Source organism: Cajanus cajan, chromosome 4 (assembly GCF_000230855.2).
Source record: "Cajanus cajan strain Asha chromosome 4, NIPB_CcT2T_4, whole genome shotgun sequence".
Lineage (NCBI taxonomy): Eukaryota > Viridiplantae > Streptophyta > Magnoliopsida > Fabales > Fabaceae > Cajanus > Cajanus cajan.
The window spans coordinates 53512524-53530979 of NC_138520.1; the positions used below are offsets into that span (position 1 = coordinate 53512524).

General features: G+C 34.4%; 1 protein-coding gene across 1 annotated transcript; it reads right to left on the reverse strand.

Annotated features, from left to right (window-relative positions):
• Positions 1–10335: 10335 nt before the first annotated feature.
• Positions 10336–14048, reverse strand: LOC109809539 (F-box/FBD/LRR-repeat protein At4g26340). Its single transcript, XM_020372877.3, has 2 exons — positions 11254–14048; positions 10336–10944 (listed from the first exon to the last, which is right to left on the reverse strand). The coding sequence occupies exons 1-2, from the start codon at positions 11992–11994 to the stop codon at positions 10510–10512; spliced, it is 1176 nt and encodes a 391-aa protein (XP_020228466.1). The 5' UTR covers positions 11995–14048; the 3' UTR covers positions 10336–10509.
• Positions 14049–18456: the final 4408 nt, after the last annotated feature.

Genomic DNA, 18456 nt, shown 5'->3' on the forward strand with positions numbered 1-18456 from the left:
TAAAATAGTATTTACTAATTTTATTTATTTATTTGTTTATTTATTCAAATAAAATGAAATAATATACTTTTATTCTTGTTAATTATAATGTAACTTTTTTCTTTGTTTATTTTTTTGTTGAATTTTATATTTAAATGATTTTAACTATAAATTTTTAACTTTTTAAAAATAGTTTAATATCATATTTGTAATAAAATTTTAGAAAATAAACATATCTAATGAATTTATTTTAATAAAGGATATTTTGTAAATATATATATCAAAAAATATATTATTGTAACCAAACATAAATTTTTTAAAATTTTTGTGAATTTTATATAAATATTCACAAGAATCTTTATAAAAAAAATTAAATAAATTTTAGTTATTCTTAATAATCATGATTATTAGGATTTATAATTTTTAAGAATTATAATTTTAAAGTATAAAAATTTCTCTCTTTCCAAATGCTCTCTTAGAGTAATATTTATTTATATATATCATCAAAGTGAAATTTTAACTTCAATTAAAAAGTAACACTAAAGAGTAAAGACACTTAAAAAAAATTATACCTATCTTTTTTTTCTCTTGAACATCAAAACCTTGCATATTCTCATTCGCATTAAAAGACTTTCTTAGACAAATGAGTTTTTAGTTTGGAAAGTGACATATTTATTCTATGAATACGAGTTAGGCATTTAGAAACGGTGAATTAAAGTTAGGATTAAAGTCAAATTCAATGAAATTAATGTCAAGCAGTTTCTGTTATTGCTAATTGACAAACTCGGTACTGATTCCATCGACCCATACTATTGTGGATAGATATTGCAAATCTAACCATCTCACCACCAACTGCTAAGCATTTTCAGCTTTACATGCAGCCTTGCTAGGACCTCCACTTCCAAACACTTTAGGGTACATGAAAATTTGCAAATATAATATATATATATATATATATATATATATATATATATATATATATATATATATATATATATATATATATACAGGGAACATATCAAATGAGAAGAAATTTATTATGAGAGATGAGAGAGTTAAAATATAATCTTTATATTAATTAAGTGAGAGAAAATTTAGGATTTAATCAAGTGAGAAGAAATTAATCTAAAGTTATTTCTCATAATAAATTCTCTCTCACTTGATATGCTCCTTTTATATATATATATATATATATATATTATTCAATTTTAAAATTTTAATAAGTTAGTATGTAGCGACTTCGCAAGTTATTCAATTTTAAAATTTTCGTCTAGCTACTACTTCAGTAAGTTGACAGTTTGTGAGCTACACTAAAGTAAAGTCCAAATAATTTATGCTGTACAAATTTTTTTCTTCTGTCATTAAGAATTGACAACATGAATGCTGACAAAAAAAAAATTGATTGAATTGAATTATTTTTTTTATCTTCAATGAGCTGTGCGAAACTGTATTTTAAAATTTTTAACTGAAGTGTAATCTGAATTGAAGTTAAATTATTTTAATGTTTTAAATGGAATTAGTTTAGATAGGTTAATTTTGTCTATTTTATTTTATTTATATTTTATTTAAATTTAAAAAAGAAAATATGAAAAAAAATTATTGAGTTAAATAGACCCGATAAGTTTTAAATTTAAAAACTAGTGGTTGTCTCAGTCCGGTTAGTACTTTAGGTCCAACCAAGTTGCAACAATTTGTTTTTCGGCTACTTTTTGAAGCTCACGTTGTTGGGCCTTCCAACAAATCCATCAAAATAGATCATTTTTTAACCTCCAATTTTTACCCTTTCATAAAAATAATTAAATTTTCTTTGAAAAAATAATTCAATTTACTTTTTAAAGAAAGATTCACTTATTTAAGGTTAAGTTTATTTATATTTATTGTACTCAATAACGCATATTTTACATTAAATTCTAACATTCTAATAGTTGAATTAAAAGTTATCAATTTTATAGAATTTAAAAATTATTTGATATTTTTTTATATAAATTCAAATCGATGTATAAAATATTTTTATGATTATCCGTCAATTTGAATTAATGAAATAAAGTATCAAATAATTTTCAAATTTTTTTAAATTTGCAGACTTGATCTATATATTAAGAATTTTTAATTTAACGGTGGAATCATTAAAATTTGATATGGAACACAAATTATTGAGTGAAGTAAGTTTAAATAGACTTACTCTTGACATAAGTGAATCTCTTATATTAATTTTTATAATTTAGTTTAATTTAACATAATTCAGTTCATCACTAGTTGATTTCATGCTTTTACCCACCATTATGTATCATGACACATCACATGCATAAACTTTTTTACTTTTTACATACCAGTCGTTCCACCTTATAACATTGGAGAGATAAAAGAAATTTTAATGGTATTAAAATAAAGGGAAAAAACAACATAAAAATGAACTTTTATTGAGTTTGTTTGGATACAAGTTATAACTATTTTTAATAGTTTTTCTACTAAAAATAGAAAATATTTTTCAATAGAGAAAGTATGCAGCACAAATTTGAACATGAGACAGATACGAAAAAATCAAAAAATATAAGACATGTGGACATAACATATATATAATATATAATATGATTAACATGATAAAAAAAATTATATATTGATATGACAATAACTTACCAAGTCTCAAAACAAATTACTAAAAGACATCATAGTTCACAACAAAAAATCTTTCAAATAATTTTGATTTTACAACTTTTGTTTTATTACGTGAAGGTTAAATAAGGAAAAACAAGAACGAATCACTTTCTTATTTATGCTCTTATCAAGATTTTTTAAAATAAAAAAAACTTAACACTCTATCTACACCCAAATTAAATTCTCCTTCAATACCTTGTCCTATAGCATCACGTCTAGCCACTAAAAATGAATTCACTAACTATGCTTCTCCAATTTCCCTCAACAAATCACTAGTCACCCGAGTCATACCTAGTCTCACACTACTAGGGGTCACCTCACAAGTCAAACTCAAGTCTCTAAATTGAGCCAAAAGGTCCATCTCCCTAATCATAAGAGAAGACAAATGCAAAAATTTCCTACTTAAAGCATCAGCCACTACATTGGCTTTGCCCGGATGATAACTAAGATCAAAATCATAGTCCTTAAGGAACTCTAACCATCTCCTCTGCCTCATATTTAATTCCTTTTGGTTAAATAAATACCTAAGACTCTTATGATCACTAAACACCTCAAATTTTGAACCATACAAATAATGTCTCCAAATCTTAAGTGTGAATACCACAATTGCTAATTCAAGATCATGGGTGGGGTAATTCTTCTCATGTTTTTTCAGTTGTCTAGATGCATAAGATACAACCTTTCCTTCTTGCATTAACACTCCACCCAAACCCATCTTAGAAGCGTCACAATAAACCACAAAAGTCTTACTAAGGTCAGGCAACACTAACACGGGTGCACTAGTCAATTTCTCCTTAAGGGCTTGGAAACTATTCTTACATTTACTATCCCACACAAACACAACTCCTTTTCTAGTTAAACTTGTCAAGGGTAATGCTAACTTAGAGAATCCCTCTATGAATCTTCTATAATACCCAGCCAATCCAAGGAAGCTCCTAATCTCACTAAATGACTTGGGTGCCTCCCACTTAAGCACCACCTCAACTTTAGATGGATCTACTGCTATACCCTCACTAGAAATCACATGTCCGAAGAAACTCACCTCCTCTAGCCAAAAGTCACACTTAGACAACTTGGCATAAAGCTGTCTCTCCCTGAGGGTTTGAAGTACTACCTTTAAGTGTTTCTTATGTTCCTCTTTAGTCTTGGAATAAACTAGTATGTCATCTATGAAGACAACTACAAATTTATCCAAGTACGGATGAAAAATTCGGTTCATGTAATCCATAAAAATTGCAGAAGCATTCTTCACACCAAAAGGCATTACTAGATACTCATAATGTCTATATCAAGTCCTAAATGTTGAATTGGGTACATCCTCACCCTTAACTTTAATCTAATGGTACCCCAATCTAAGGTCAATTTTACTAAATACATTAGCACCCACCAACTAGTCCATAAGGTCATCTATCCTAGGTAATGGATACTTATTCTTAATAGTTACCTTATTTAATTGGCGGTAATCTACACACAATCTCATGCTACCATCCTTCTTCTTAACTAAGAGTATGGGTGCTCCCCAAGGTGATACACTAGGCCTCACAAACCGCTTCTCCAACAAGTCTTCTATTTGTTTCTTAAGCTCTACTAACTCTACGGGTGACACCCTATAAGGTGCAATAGAAATAGGTCATGTTCCTGGTACTAAGTCTATGGAAAACTCTACTTGTCTTGTAGGTGGTAGCTAGACATATCATCAAAGAAGACATCCAAAAAGTCACACATAATAGGTAGTTCATTCACCAAAACATTACTCTCAAAATTCAAAGAAGCTAACAACATGTACACTTGGGCATCCTCTTGCAAAGATACCTTAACTTGGTTGGCAGTCAAATAGTCCTTACTCACTTTTTAACAGGGTCGCCAAAAACACTAGATTTATCAGCACAATTAAAAAGGACATGATTGAAAGATAACTAGTCCATACCTAGAATAACATCTAGCTGACTTAGAGGCAAACAAATTAAGTCAACCATGAAATTTCTACCATCAATACTCAAAGGAAACTTTAAAAAGGCATCAGAAGTAGAAACTGAACCACTAGTTGGTGTCTCTACTATTAATTCAAAAGACAAGGAAGAAACATGTAATTTTAACTTGGACACACACGCATGTGATATGAAAGAGTGAGTTGCACTAGAGTCATACAAAATAATTAGAGGAGTTCCATTGATGAAACATATACCCTGGATTAAGTCTTCGGATTGAGTAGCTTCAACACCACTTAAGGCAAACACCCTTCCTATCGCCCTAGGTTTGCTAGCGCTCCCTCCAGCTCTTGTTGTTCCTTTCTTGTTCTTAGGGAATTCATGAGATTTGTGTCTTTTCTCTTGACAGTTAAAACATGTTATTACTCTTGACACCTGACACTCATACGCCTTATGACCTGGCTCCCCACAATTGAAGCAGTTGTTGTATGGAACAGAACCCACACTTACCCCTCTAGAAGTTTGACTAGCCATTGGAGCTTGGTTCCTGTGGTGCACAAAACCTTGGTTATTCACTTTAGAACTCGAATCCCCAACATACTTGGTGTAAGGTTTACCTTTACTAGATGACCCAAACTTATTATGATTCTTCATGGGTCCTCCACTCTTATAATGAGTTACTCTAGCACGGTTGTCATCATCATAAACTCGATATTTGTTTATCAATTCATGATATTGAGTGATCCCTTGGTAATTGAAAACTTGTTTGATCTCAAGGCGAAGACCACTCATAAACTTCACACACTTGTCCTCTTTATTACCCAGACCATCATACATGGGACAGAATCTAACCAGGTCTTCAAACTTAGTCACATACTAAGCTACATAATCCTCTCCTTGCTTTAACTCAAGGAATTCCACTTGTTTCCTATGTCTCACATCTCGTGGAAAGTATTTCTCCAAGAATAGCTACTTGAAATTCTCCCAATTCACTTGGGTACCTGCAGCCATCATTCTCTACAAAGTACCTTGCCACCAGACCCCAGCCTCTCCAGAAAGCATGAAGGCAGCCAAAGTCACCTTTTGCACCAAAGGACATCCCATAGCTTGGAATATCTTTTCAACTTCAAAAATCTAGTCAGCAACTCCGTCAGGATTATAATCTCCACGGAAGCTTGGCGGATTATTTCGCCGGAATCTCTCCAGCCAATCTACCTCTGGTCGTTGGTTCAAAGTACCTAGAGCTTGAGCCATCGCTTGTAGAGCATCAACGATTGCACGATCATTCCTACCTCTTGCCATTGCTCTTCTGATCCAAAGAAGAGTTAACAATTATACTATAATTAAATATATAACAAACTTAATCAATCATCACACTAGCATATCAACAAGTTACACAATTAATTCATTCCATCATTCATCTGCCAAACAAGTATAGTAGACTTATAACTCACGACCGATTAGATCGACCTGCTCTGATACCACTAAATGTGACACCCTTACTACCCCAACACATATATATTGTAACAATGTAAATAAACTAAAGTATAAAATTTTCAACGTTGGTAAAAGGGTTCACATAAAACCTTCATAATTGTTTTTCAATATCCAAAATAATTGAAAATAAAATTTGGAAAGTAAAACTTAAGAGTTTACAAATTGTTTTCAAAAGAAAAGGTACAACTCGAAATGCATATAAACAATTTATATCCTAGAATCCTTTGCCCTGATGTCACAATACTAGAGCACACCCACAATTCAATTGTTGACATTCTAGAGGCCACTCAAAAAGCCGGATCTTCCTCACCTAAAACATCCACAAATTATACGGTGAAAAAAGAAAACATTTATGTGTAAAGCACATACAAACACACCACAATGTAATCTCATCATAACTCATTACATAATGAAATATTTACAATTATTTCTACATATCATAATTCTATCAATCATGCATCAACTTCACATCACAATTTCACAATCACACCAATCCATCACAAATCTTGCAATTAACACTATGTCAAGGTCACGCCTGTAGCATCTCTTGCCCAAGGTCATGCCGCCCCCGACATAAGCATGAGGAATCACCTATACCATACCATGCCAAGGTCACTCCTGTAGCACCTCTTGCCCGAGGTCATGCCACCCCCGACATAAGTATTAATTGCCTCACACATCCCACCCTATACCAAGGTCACGCCTGTAGCATCTATTGCCCAAGGTCGTGCCACCCCCGACAAATACATGAGGAATCACCCATCCCATACTATGCCAAGGTCACGCCTGTAGCATCTCTTGCCCAAGGTCGTGCCACCCCTGGTCACAAGTGTGAGGAACCACTATCATATTCACATTCACAACTCAATTCCACAACACATACACAAAACTCACACTAAATAGTGGTTCATATACCCCTCAAGCAATTCACAATGAATCCACATCTAGATCATCAATTTTACCAAATAATGTAATAATAATATTTATAAATTAATATAAAACCATATTAAATCACCAATTTAATAGAATCTAAACCCAAATAGTAAAACCCCCAATTTTTCCAAAACCTAACTCAGAGGCACTTTTCTACAATTTCGTTCTCTCTCCCAGATCATCATTTTTACAAATTAAATATATATTTCTCATTCTCAATACATGCAAAATCTAATGGGATTATCAATTCCTCAAACAGAAATAATTATAAAATTACTCATAATCCTACGGGATTCTTCCTTTACCCAATCCCCTCATGTAACTTTGCATACAAATAATTCCCTTTTTCCCCGTAACTCGATAAGCAGTAGTTAAACTAAGCAGGATCTGGTGGGTCTCCTCTGCTGGGTTCCCCTTGGTCTTCAGAGTGTAGAAGAAAAGAAGAGAATGTAGAAAAAAAGAAGTTAGAAGTGAAAAGTGTGTTTTTTGGGAGTGTCAGAGTGCTCTATTTATAGGCATCAGGAGTCGCCAGAATGACCCGTTCCAAATCTGGAACAGTCCGTTCTAAACTTTTACGTTATGTATAAAATTCACATCCAGAACGACCCGTTCTCAAACCAGAACGGCCCGTTCTAGGGTTGCATCTAACCCACAACGGCCACATTTGAAATGGCTGGTTCCTAACTACGGTTATAGGCCTTTTTAGTAGTTTGGAACGACCCGTTCTAGCTTGGAAATGACCCATCCCGAGCTACTAAATTACCCTTGTTTTAATAGACTGGAATGGGCCATTCCAATTTGGGAACGATCCGTTCTGGGCTACTAAACCACCCTTGTAAATTTATGAAAAATTACTAAATTACCCTCAATAAATGGTATGAAAATTGGGGTGTTAGAATATGCCTATAATATCTCCCTAAACCGCTTGGTCAAAGGTACAACAAATAACCATTAATATGGTTGACTGATAGTGATTCTATAATAAAAGGAAATAACTTAAATAAGTTAATTATTATTTAAATTCAATAAGTTAATAATTGTTTAAATAAAACAACTTAATTATTATTTAAATAAAATAAGTTAATTATTACATTGATGAAGACAAAGTACATTAAAATTAAAAATTCATAACAATATTACATTAAAATAAAGTAAATTAAATAAGGTTTAATCTCTACAATGGTGTCTAGTTCCACAACGAGGACGAAATCTATTACGTCCTAGGTTACGTCTAATATTGTACAAAACTTCATGCGACAATTCAAAAATGCTGCACTAAAGAAAGTTGTTGTCAATATGAGTATTTTTATTACTTTCTTTAGTTATTATTAATTTCTACACTTGGTTTCCTAGTTATATTAATTTAATTAATAAACCTTTTTTCAATATATGGGATGACTGAGCCTAGATTTTTTTACTATTACAATATAGTAAGAGATAATAATCTAGAAGCAACATAATGGTTGGACAACATCCCAAGGGAAAAATGGATGCTTACATGGAACAACGGACGACGCTGGGGAGACATGATAACAAACCTAGCGGAGTCAATTATTGCAATCCTAAAGAAAACAAGAAACCTCCCAATTCACTCCATAGTCATGGAAACATACATCCATTGCAACAAATTCTTCGTCGAAAGAGGCAGGGGGTAGATGTCATGATTAATGCTGGATATGTCTACTTGGAAGTTGCATAAAAAACAATTCAAGATGCACAATCAAAGACAAACACTCATAGAGTGATCATCTTTGACAGAACAAGCACAAGATTTATAGTAGAAGAGACACAACATCTGGGAGAAGTTCAACCAGTAGGGAGATTTACAGTAAGGTTAGATGAGATATGGTGTGATTGTGACAATTTCCAAAAAGTTCACATCCCATTCTCAAATGTAATTGCTCCATGCTTAGACGCACACCACAACTTTAACATCTACATATCTCCCATCTACAACAATTCTTTAAGGCATATAAAGGACAATTTGGAGAACTGAGACACAAAAACTATTGGCCAACTTATATTGGCCCAACTTTGTGCCCAAATTTAGACTTGAAAAGAACTTCCAAGAATCGACCCAAGTGAAATAGAATAAGAATAGAGATGAACATTAGAGAACAAGAAAGTCGTGTAAAACATTGTTCCTATTATCACACCCCTAGTCACACAAGGAAAAAATATCCAACCATTGTTCATGGCCATCATTGATTTATGTAGCCTACAACTTATTTTCTTCAATGTATCGTTTCCAAATTAATGTTAGTAATTACTTTTTTTATTAATTTTTTTTATTAATATTAATATATTAATATTTATTATTAATTAACTTATTTTATTTAATAAATAATTAACTATAATATTTAATAAACATTAATATTTTATAATAATTACCTTATTTTATTTAATAATATTTTTATTCTAAAAAATTGAATCATATTAATATTAAAAATTATTAACACAAACTTAAATATTTTAAATAAATATATAAACATAATATTTTATTTTATATACAAATTGAATTTTATTATAATAATATAACATTTAATTTTAATTATATAATTAATAAATTTTATTTTTTAACATTTAAAAAAAAAAAGCTGCTGGGAATTCGGCTTCCCAAGAACTAAATTCTAGTAGCTGAAACACATTCAAAGTACCATCATGCAGGTCAAAATTTGGTTCTTCAGGGACTGAATTCTGAACATGCACAGTAAACATGTTTAGTTGGATAAATAAACTGTGGGAGTCTAGTTAGGTAATTATTTTCTTAAAAAATACTATTTCTAAAAAAAGATTATGTTTTCGTTTGGGAGCGTTGAGTGTGCATAGACAAAATTATTAAAAAAAACAAGTTAGTACGTTTTATTTTCTAAGTGTGTACATTAAGTGTGTTATTAGTGCATTAGAAGCAACCACCAATCTAGCTTGTGTATAGATCGAATGCTTAGGCCAATATTGAAACGTATCGGTGTAAGATACATAATCGATATTAAAGTGTCATGGTTATATTAATTAGTGCATCTTGTTAAATTGAGAAATCTTATGCCTATGAAGAAATTATCGAGCAACATGAAATGAAATTTATTATATTCTAAAGAGCCAAAAGAAAATTAATAACCCATTCTTAGCGTTTTCTGTTAAGATCAGCTTCAGTGACTAGCGCTCGAAACAATTTAGAAGTTAATTTAATTAATCTACTTTATTGGAACATAATCAAAGTTAAGAGCTCTAAATTTAGTCCTATCTACTCAAAGAACAAATAGGTCAAAGACAGAATTAAGCACATGAATAGCAAAATAGACACTACTGAATGAGTGATCCTAAATTATGCACACAAACACAAATAATTGTAAGAAACGAAATATCCATTTAACAACTAATATATATCATAAGTTCATAACATCAAAATATACTGTCATAAGTTAATAACCATAATAGAGTTGCATCATATGCAAAAGCTAACTGAAAATGTAAACATCAAACAACAATTTAAACCTACCTACTACCCTATGAGATATCATTCAAATAAAAGTTTGCAGGTTGCTGAGCTTTTAGGGAACATGGCCAATTCTTGTTGTTTTTGAAGTTTGTCCTGCATATCTGCGCAATGATGGATTGTCATGGTTTGTAAAGCTCCTGAGAAATGCATTATATATTTTGCAAATTGCATCTCACACTTAATGCCGGTATAACCCAGAATAGTACACTTCCTAAGCTTTGAAGAAATGCATTCAGGAACAAATTTTGGATCAAACTGTGGACAAGACCAAATCTCGGGAAGAACAGGTATCAGAGGCTTATTAGGCACCAAAGGCATATTAAGCACTAGAATTTGAAGCTTAGGGCAATGCTCAAGTAATTCAAGCACCACATCCCAGTTAACATATCTCTCAAACCCGAGCTCCATATGAATCAGGTTAGGAAACACAGGAAAATCGTCTTGGTGGTTCAACTGCAAAAGTTTAAGACAACATGAAAAAATAGATAACATTTTTCTAAATGAAGAACGCTAGTGACATTTTTTTTTATCGATATCTCATATAATGAGTCTTCTTATATTTAGTGATAGGATCTACCTAGTTTTGTGATTTTTAATTAATGGTAAATAGAGTATATATTAGTAAAAATGTCTTAGAGGGGTTGTCAATAACATTTCTATTTACCAACAATAACGAGGGATCCAATCCACCATACATTAATTTCTCTAAAAAAAAAAATAAATTTATGAAACTAAGCAAATTTGTCATTTTTTCTTTCATACCTCCAAGAACAATCGCAGAGATTGCACATTAGACATTGCCTTTAGAGGAACCTGAAACCCAAAATTTTTGCCAATATGTGCCCTCACCAACTTACACATGCTCTGATACTCTACAACATTGTAATCAAAAAAGACATGATTGGTTTCGAATTCCTCCAAAATAGGACACCCACGAAGAATCCTTGCGACATACTCAACCCCTTCAATCCTAACAAAATCCAAATGTAGCGTTTTGAGCCTAGGCAAGTCAATAGATTGAAGAACATCCACGCTTACTCGACACAGCTTGAGAACAACGAGCGTTCTACAACTGAAGACACCGCTATAAATCGGGTACACGCGGGGCATCTCGAGGTGGAGCTGCTCGATGTGGCGCTCAAGGATGGCCTTTACCCATACATTGAAGTATGCATTGGGAAAGATGTAGTGTGCAGCCGCACGAGGGGTGATGCGTAATCGTGCAAGCGTGAGGGGATGTTGCGCACTGTGCACAAGGAGGGTGGCAAAGGCAAAGTTGAAGAAGGAGGCATAGACACAGCCACCTAAGATTTCATCGAGTTGGATGTCAAGGACAGGGATGGAGCGCCATAGGGGTCTCCAGCGCTTGGAGAGGCTGCTTGTGGTGATGGCGTCGACAGTTGGAATAAAGGAGAGAATGTGACACAAGATGCCATCTGGTAAGGCACTGATCCTATCCTCCATTTGCATTTCAAGGTTGTTTTGAGGAACAGCCATTTGCATTTCGAGATTATTCTGAGAAAGAAAGGCAAATGGTGATACTGATCATGACTAGAAAGGTAGAATGGAATGGTTGTTCTTATGGACGGATTCTTAGGCAAAACGTTTCATGTGTAATTATTGTATGAGGATTTTCGGGGTGAACCAATTTACGATGGAACATGCAGTCTTTTTTTTCTTTATGCGTTACCGAAAATGCGCCTTGACAGAAAAGGTGTTGATAAAGAGATCAAACGGTAGGAGAAAAAGAAACTATGAGTAACTCATGCGAAAAGCCACGTTGATGGCGAAAATCTCGTTGGATGTGGTAATAAAGTGAACCAACTTGCTATAATGAGAAAGAGATAAGTGAACGGAAGAGAGAAAATTAGAAAGAAGGAAAAAAAAAAAAGGAAAGATAAATGAGAAGAGTAAAGATGTGCTGAATGCCACCACAACAAACCTACACAAGATAAATTAATATTATGTGCAAGTGGTAAATAGGATAATGTATAAAATAATTTAAATGCTTAAAATTGATACAGAAAGTTATAGGTAATTCATCCTGATCATCATTTAATATTTTATTAATAATTCTTCTAGTAAGAAATTAGTAGTCAACAATAAACTATATTACTATGTGTTGCATGTTAACAATAGTCATTTTAATTATATATATTCAATCTCATCTTAAAAATTTAAAATATTGTTTCATTAAATTAAGTTGCAATATAATATTAAATATATATTCATTGAATTTTAATATTCTACCTGTTATATGGTTACAATTTTTGTCAAACTATTATTGTTGTGAAATATCTATTAATTTTTTGCTTATCACTAAATTTTGTTAGAGATTTTGGAATTATTTACAATACTAGAATCTAGAACATCATATCAATGTTTATCAATTGTTATAAATTACTTACCTCTTGTAGATATCTTTGTACTGAATATGTTATCAAAATGTTGGCTACATACTCACATGTGTACGTTAAGAACAACTCTTCTACGAACTCCTCCCTACCACCACTACCTCTTGGATGAAGCAAAAATAATAGTCACAAAACTTATAGGAGTCTAGTAGAATCATATCCTTTCAATTTATAAAACCACAACTTAATATCCATTCATCACAGACATTAAATCAATTAGACCTTGTATAAAAAAAATTGACACACTTACCTATTGAGCCTGACCCAATAATTAGATATACTTACATGTTAATTTTCAAATCCAAAATAAGATCACATAATAAAATGGGCTTATAGAGAAAATATATGTTAGGTAACATTCAACCCATTCTTAAGTAACAAAATTACACTAATTAACTATAGCCCAAATAAATAAAATATTGTAACATATTCTCCCACTTGGGAATTATTAATTGAGTTTTATTTATGTTGAAAATTCATTTTGAAAATGACTCAGGTTGAATTTGGCCACAAAGCAACACAGGTTGAATTTGGCCACAAAACAACACACACACACACACACACACACACAACCCACACACACACACACACATGCACACACACACACGCACACACACGCACACGCACACACACACACACGCACACACACACAGACACACAGACACACACACACACACACACACACAGACACACAGACACAGACACACACACACAGGCACACACATACACACACACACACACACACTCACACACACACACACACACAAACATGATCAATACCACCAATAAAATTACAAGTCAAAAGCCATGATAAAGACAAAATATTCAAAGTTTGATTTACCAATGACCACGTAACTTGATAGAAGGAACTTGAAGAAGATTGATGTTCATCCAAGTCCAATCCGTCCAAGACCTTTTCACTCTTGATGAGACTCGTTTTGATGCTTGAAGACACCTTCAAGAAGCTCCAGTGGTGAAGGAAGCAATGAAGGAGGTTCTACCACTTCAAGAAGCTTGAAGAAGCTTGAGGAACCAAGTTCAAAGGTTGAAGAACCTTTGAGGGAAAACCTAGAGAGAGAGTTCTCTACGGTTTTGGGACTCTTGATTGAGAGAGAATTTCTGAATTATTTTCTCATAAATGTCAAAAGTGAGCTACAATGTAGGAATTACAAATATAAAGGGAAAGGTAGCTTGGAGAGCAAGCTAACCTTAACCATGGTTCACTAGGAACCATGGTGAGGTTAACTTGACCGTCCATGGTTTAGTAACTTATAGAGCAAGCTTCTCACTTAGCTTGCTTGGTAAGCAAGCTAAGGAGAAGCTTGTGCTACAAGCTTCTAAGCTTGTAGAAAATGAGAAGCAAATCTGGCCAAAGGAGGGAACCATAGGCTAGGCGGCCCAAGCTCATTTTGCTCACTTGATTTATTTCAAAAATGTTTGATTTAGTTTAGTTAGGTTCATCCAATGATGATGAGATCTAGCTAAATCAAATCTATGAAAAATTAGGAGCAAAATGAGTCTAATATGTAAAATTTTACCTAGGCCCGATTTTGGCCCAATTACTAGTCACACCCTCAAGCATTGCTAAATGCCACCCTTTTTCTCCTACTGAAAAAATAGAAAATGAGTGTATCAACAAAGGAGGTTAAATGGAGTTAAACTCTCCAAGTAACTCACCTTAGAATCAATATACAATGACTAATAAAATGACATAAAGTGTCTCACAAATACAAAGGCAAAAATAACCTATACAAGAGAACTATGTACAAAATATACACAAGTAGAACTAGGCCTTCTCTTCATGATAGAGTAGTCCAAGTGAAGAGTACCTTGGGCTTGAGAAGCCCATTAGTCTTCAAGAGGTCCAACTCTTCTTGTATGCTCTTAGCCATAGCTCTAGTGATTAGGCCCTTGGCCCATGGTCTATCATCCCCACCCTCTTGAGAAGGATTTGTCCTCAAATCTGTAGAGTCATCTTCCTCATCATAACCTGCAAAGGGAATAAGATCACTAACATTAAAAGTGTTACTTACTCCATAACCACTGGGAAGATCTAACCTGTAAGCATTATCATTGATTCTTTGGAGGACCTGAAAGGGACCATCTCGTCTTGGATTGAGTTTAGACTTCCTTTGAGAAGGAAATCTTTCCTTTCTCAAAATGAAGCCAAACCCAATCTCCTTCCTAAAAAATGAGGTATTTCTTACCTTTGCTTCTTTCTAAAGTAGTTCTCTCATTTTGTTGTTGAATATGGTTTTTAACCTTCTCATGTAATTTCTTAACAAAATCAACCCTAGATACCCCTTCTTTATGAAAATAGTGAGAAGAATCTGGTAGGGGGTATTAGATCTAAAGGAGAGAGAGGGTTAAAACCATAAACAACCTCAAAAGGTGAGATTTTGGTAGTCTTATGGACTACCCTATTATAAGCAAATTCAATATGGGGCAAGTACTCATCCCAAGACTTATAGTTACCCTTAAGGACTGCCCTTAACATGGTAGTTAGGGGTCTATTAACTACTTCAGTTTTCCCATCAATTTAGGGATGACAAGTAGTTGAGAATAGTAATTTAGTTCCTAGCCTACTCCAAAGAGTTTTCCAAAAATGGATAAGGAACTTAGTGTCCCTATCTGACACAATTGTTTTGGGTAGACCATGAAGTCTAACCACTTTCTTGAAGAAGAGTCTTGCTATGTTGCTTGCATCATCTATCTTGTGACAGGGTATAAATTGCGCCATTTTACTAAATCTGTCCACTATCACAAAGATAGAATCCATGTCTCTCTAGGTCTTGGGCAAGCCCAAAATAAAATTCATACTTATATCAACCCATGGAGAGTTAGCAACTGGCAAGGGTGTATAGGAGCCATGAGGCAATACTTTAGACTTTGCTTGCAAGCAAGCTATACATCTAGAGCAAAACCTCTCAACATCCCTTCTCATGTGGGCCCAAAAGAATTTTTCTTTTAAAAAGCTTAGAGTCTTTTCAACTCCAAAGTGCCCCATGAGTCCACTCTCATGATTTTCTTTCACAAGGAATTTTCTAATAGATCCTTGGGGTATACATATTCTTCCTTCTTTGTACAAGTACCCCTCAGAAATATAGAAACCTCCTTGAGGCTTTACTAAACACTTGGTATAGTATTCATTAAGCTCGGAGTCATTGGAATACAATTCCTTTATGTGATCAAATCCCAAGATTTGAGATCCAAGGGAGACTAACAAAGTATGTCTCCTAGAAAGGGCATCAGCCACAATATTATTTTTACCTTTCTTGTATTTGATCACATATGGGAATTGTTCCAAGAACTATACCCATTTAGCATGCCTTTTGTTGAGTTTTCCTTGGCCCTTCAAATATTTAAGTGACTCATGGTCACTATGAATGACAAACTCCTTGGGAATAAGGTAGTGTTCCCAATTTTGAAGGGCCTTAACCAAAGCATAGAGCTCTTTGTCATAGGTAGGGTAGTTAATGGAAGCACCTTTAAGTTTTTCACTAAAATAAGAAATTGGGTGCCCACCCTGTAACAAAATCGCTCCTATGCCAACCCCAGAGGCATCACATTCTAGCTCAAAAGTTCTTTAAAAATCTGGAAGAGCTAGAAGCTACTACTGTAGCTAGATTCTTAAGTGGTCTTAAGTAGTCAAAGTTGACCTCCCACAATTCGTGTTTTATTAAAAAAAAAAGAACGAAATCATTACATGCCCTTTTATTATGGAAACCCACAACCTCGGGCAGGAGTTGTGGGTGAAAAGACAACAAATAAAAACAACTCGTGATAATAGAAACAAATCCCTAGCGGAAACCCCTATTCCGGCAGCCTTCCAACAACACCATCTCAAGGCCTTTACTCTTCATGCTTCAAGAACGGTTGCTTGTCGATATTGGGTGTGTTGGTGTCAAATTTCAACCACCCGACATCTATAAGGCCTTGTACTTGAAGCTACAAGGCCTTGTATCGCTCCACAGAATGTCCCAGCCTAGGGAACCGGAGTGATAATCACACTGCTCCTCAAGATTGTACCATGCAGGGAAAGGGGGCTGAATCTTTTCAGCGGTGGAAGTCATACCAGCATTGAGGCTTCCAATAGTTGAGGCAACAATTCCGCATAGGTGGTAGGAATCTTACCCACCTCCTTCTCTTTCCCTGACTTAGATTGGGATGTTCCTCGATTCTTTGGGAGGTCGGTAGCTATGGTAATAGCGTTGACCCCTTCCTTCTTTTTCTTCCCGTAGGATTTCTTAGAGTCATAGCTTGTCGGGGCCTTTCCTATTCTCCTGCTCTTCAAGCCCTGTTCGACCCTTTTGCCTATGGTGACTATATCAGCAAACAAGGTCGAAGTGTTCCCTATCATCTTATCATAGTAGGGCCCGCTTAAAGAATTGATGAACAGTGTCACCATCTCTTTGTCGGAGAGTGAAGGCTCTACTTGTATGGCTAGCTCTTTCCACCTCTACGCGTAGGCTTTGAAAGTCTCATCCCCTTTCTTGCTCAGACCTTGTAAGTCAAATCTGTCAGGGACAAGGTCGATGTTATACTTGTAACGTCAAAGGAAAGCGTCAGGGAGCTGCTTCCATGTTTGAATTTTCCCTCCTTCCAACTGCATATACCAGTTGAGGGCCGCTTCGATAAGTTTTCTTGAATGCAATGTATCAGGAGCTTCTCGTTTCTTATGTGGGCGGCCATCTTCCGGAAGTACATGGTCAGATGCCTTTTGGGACAACTTGATCCAGTGTACTTTTGGAAGTCGGGGCTTTTGAACTTGGCCGGGAATTGGATGTCCTGTACTAAACACATCTTCACGACTTCTTGGATGTCAAAACTATGACCTTCCACATCCCTTAATATTTCTTCCAAGGCATTTAGATGATCCTTGGAAGTGTCACCTACGTGACTAGCACTGTGATCATCGTGCTGGAGCTTGTTCATAGTTTCGCACATTCGTGCCATTTGTTCCTTAAACTACCTGAGTTCTTCATTCAGCTTGTGATTTCTTTCCTCTAAGGATTCCATAGCTCTCATTCTTTGGGTCCTTGTGAGTACGGAGTGTTGAAAAGCCAACTTCGAGGGATAACAATAAACTTTTATTACGCTTTCCGATCGAACCTATTCGAGGGAGGTTCCTAACAAAAAATGATGCTTTGTCCTTATGAAGGTAGGTGTCCTTTTTTCGTAATATTTTACGATGTGACAAAGGTTACACTAATCCTTACGAAGGTAGGCCATCATCGATGTCCCTTTTGGTAATATTTTACGATATGACAAAAGTTACACTGATTTTTTTATTAGGAATTCCTCGCTAGTTATAGTGTATGTATGACATACATAGGCTTTATTTTTTGTTTTCTAAAATGGGCATTATGACAAAAATGACAAACAAATGATTTAAAATGGTAACAATGCAACAATCATATGCTCAAACAACGTACGTTCACGAGCAGCACATGCACATTCTGGGTTGTGGTTACTGTTAGAGAAAGTGTATTGTATAGGATGGTTCTAATCTCACTGGTTTTTAAGGCTCCCAAGGTGCCCCCATTATAGG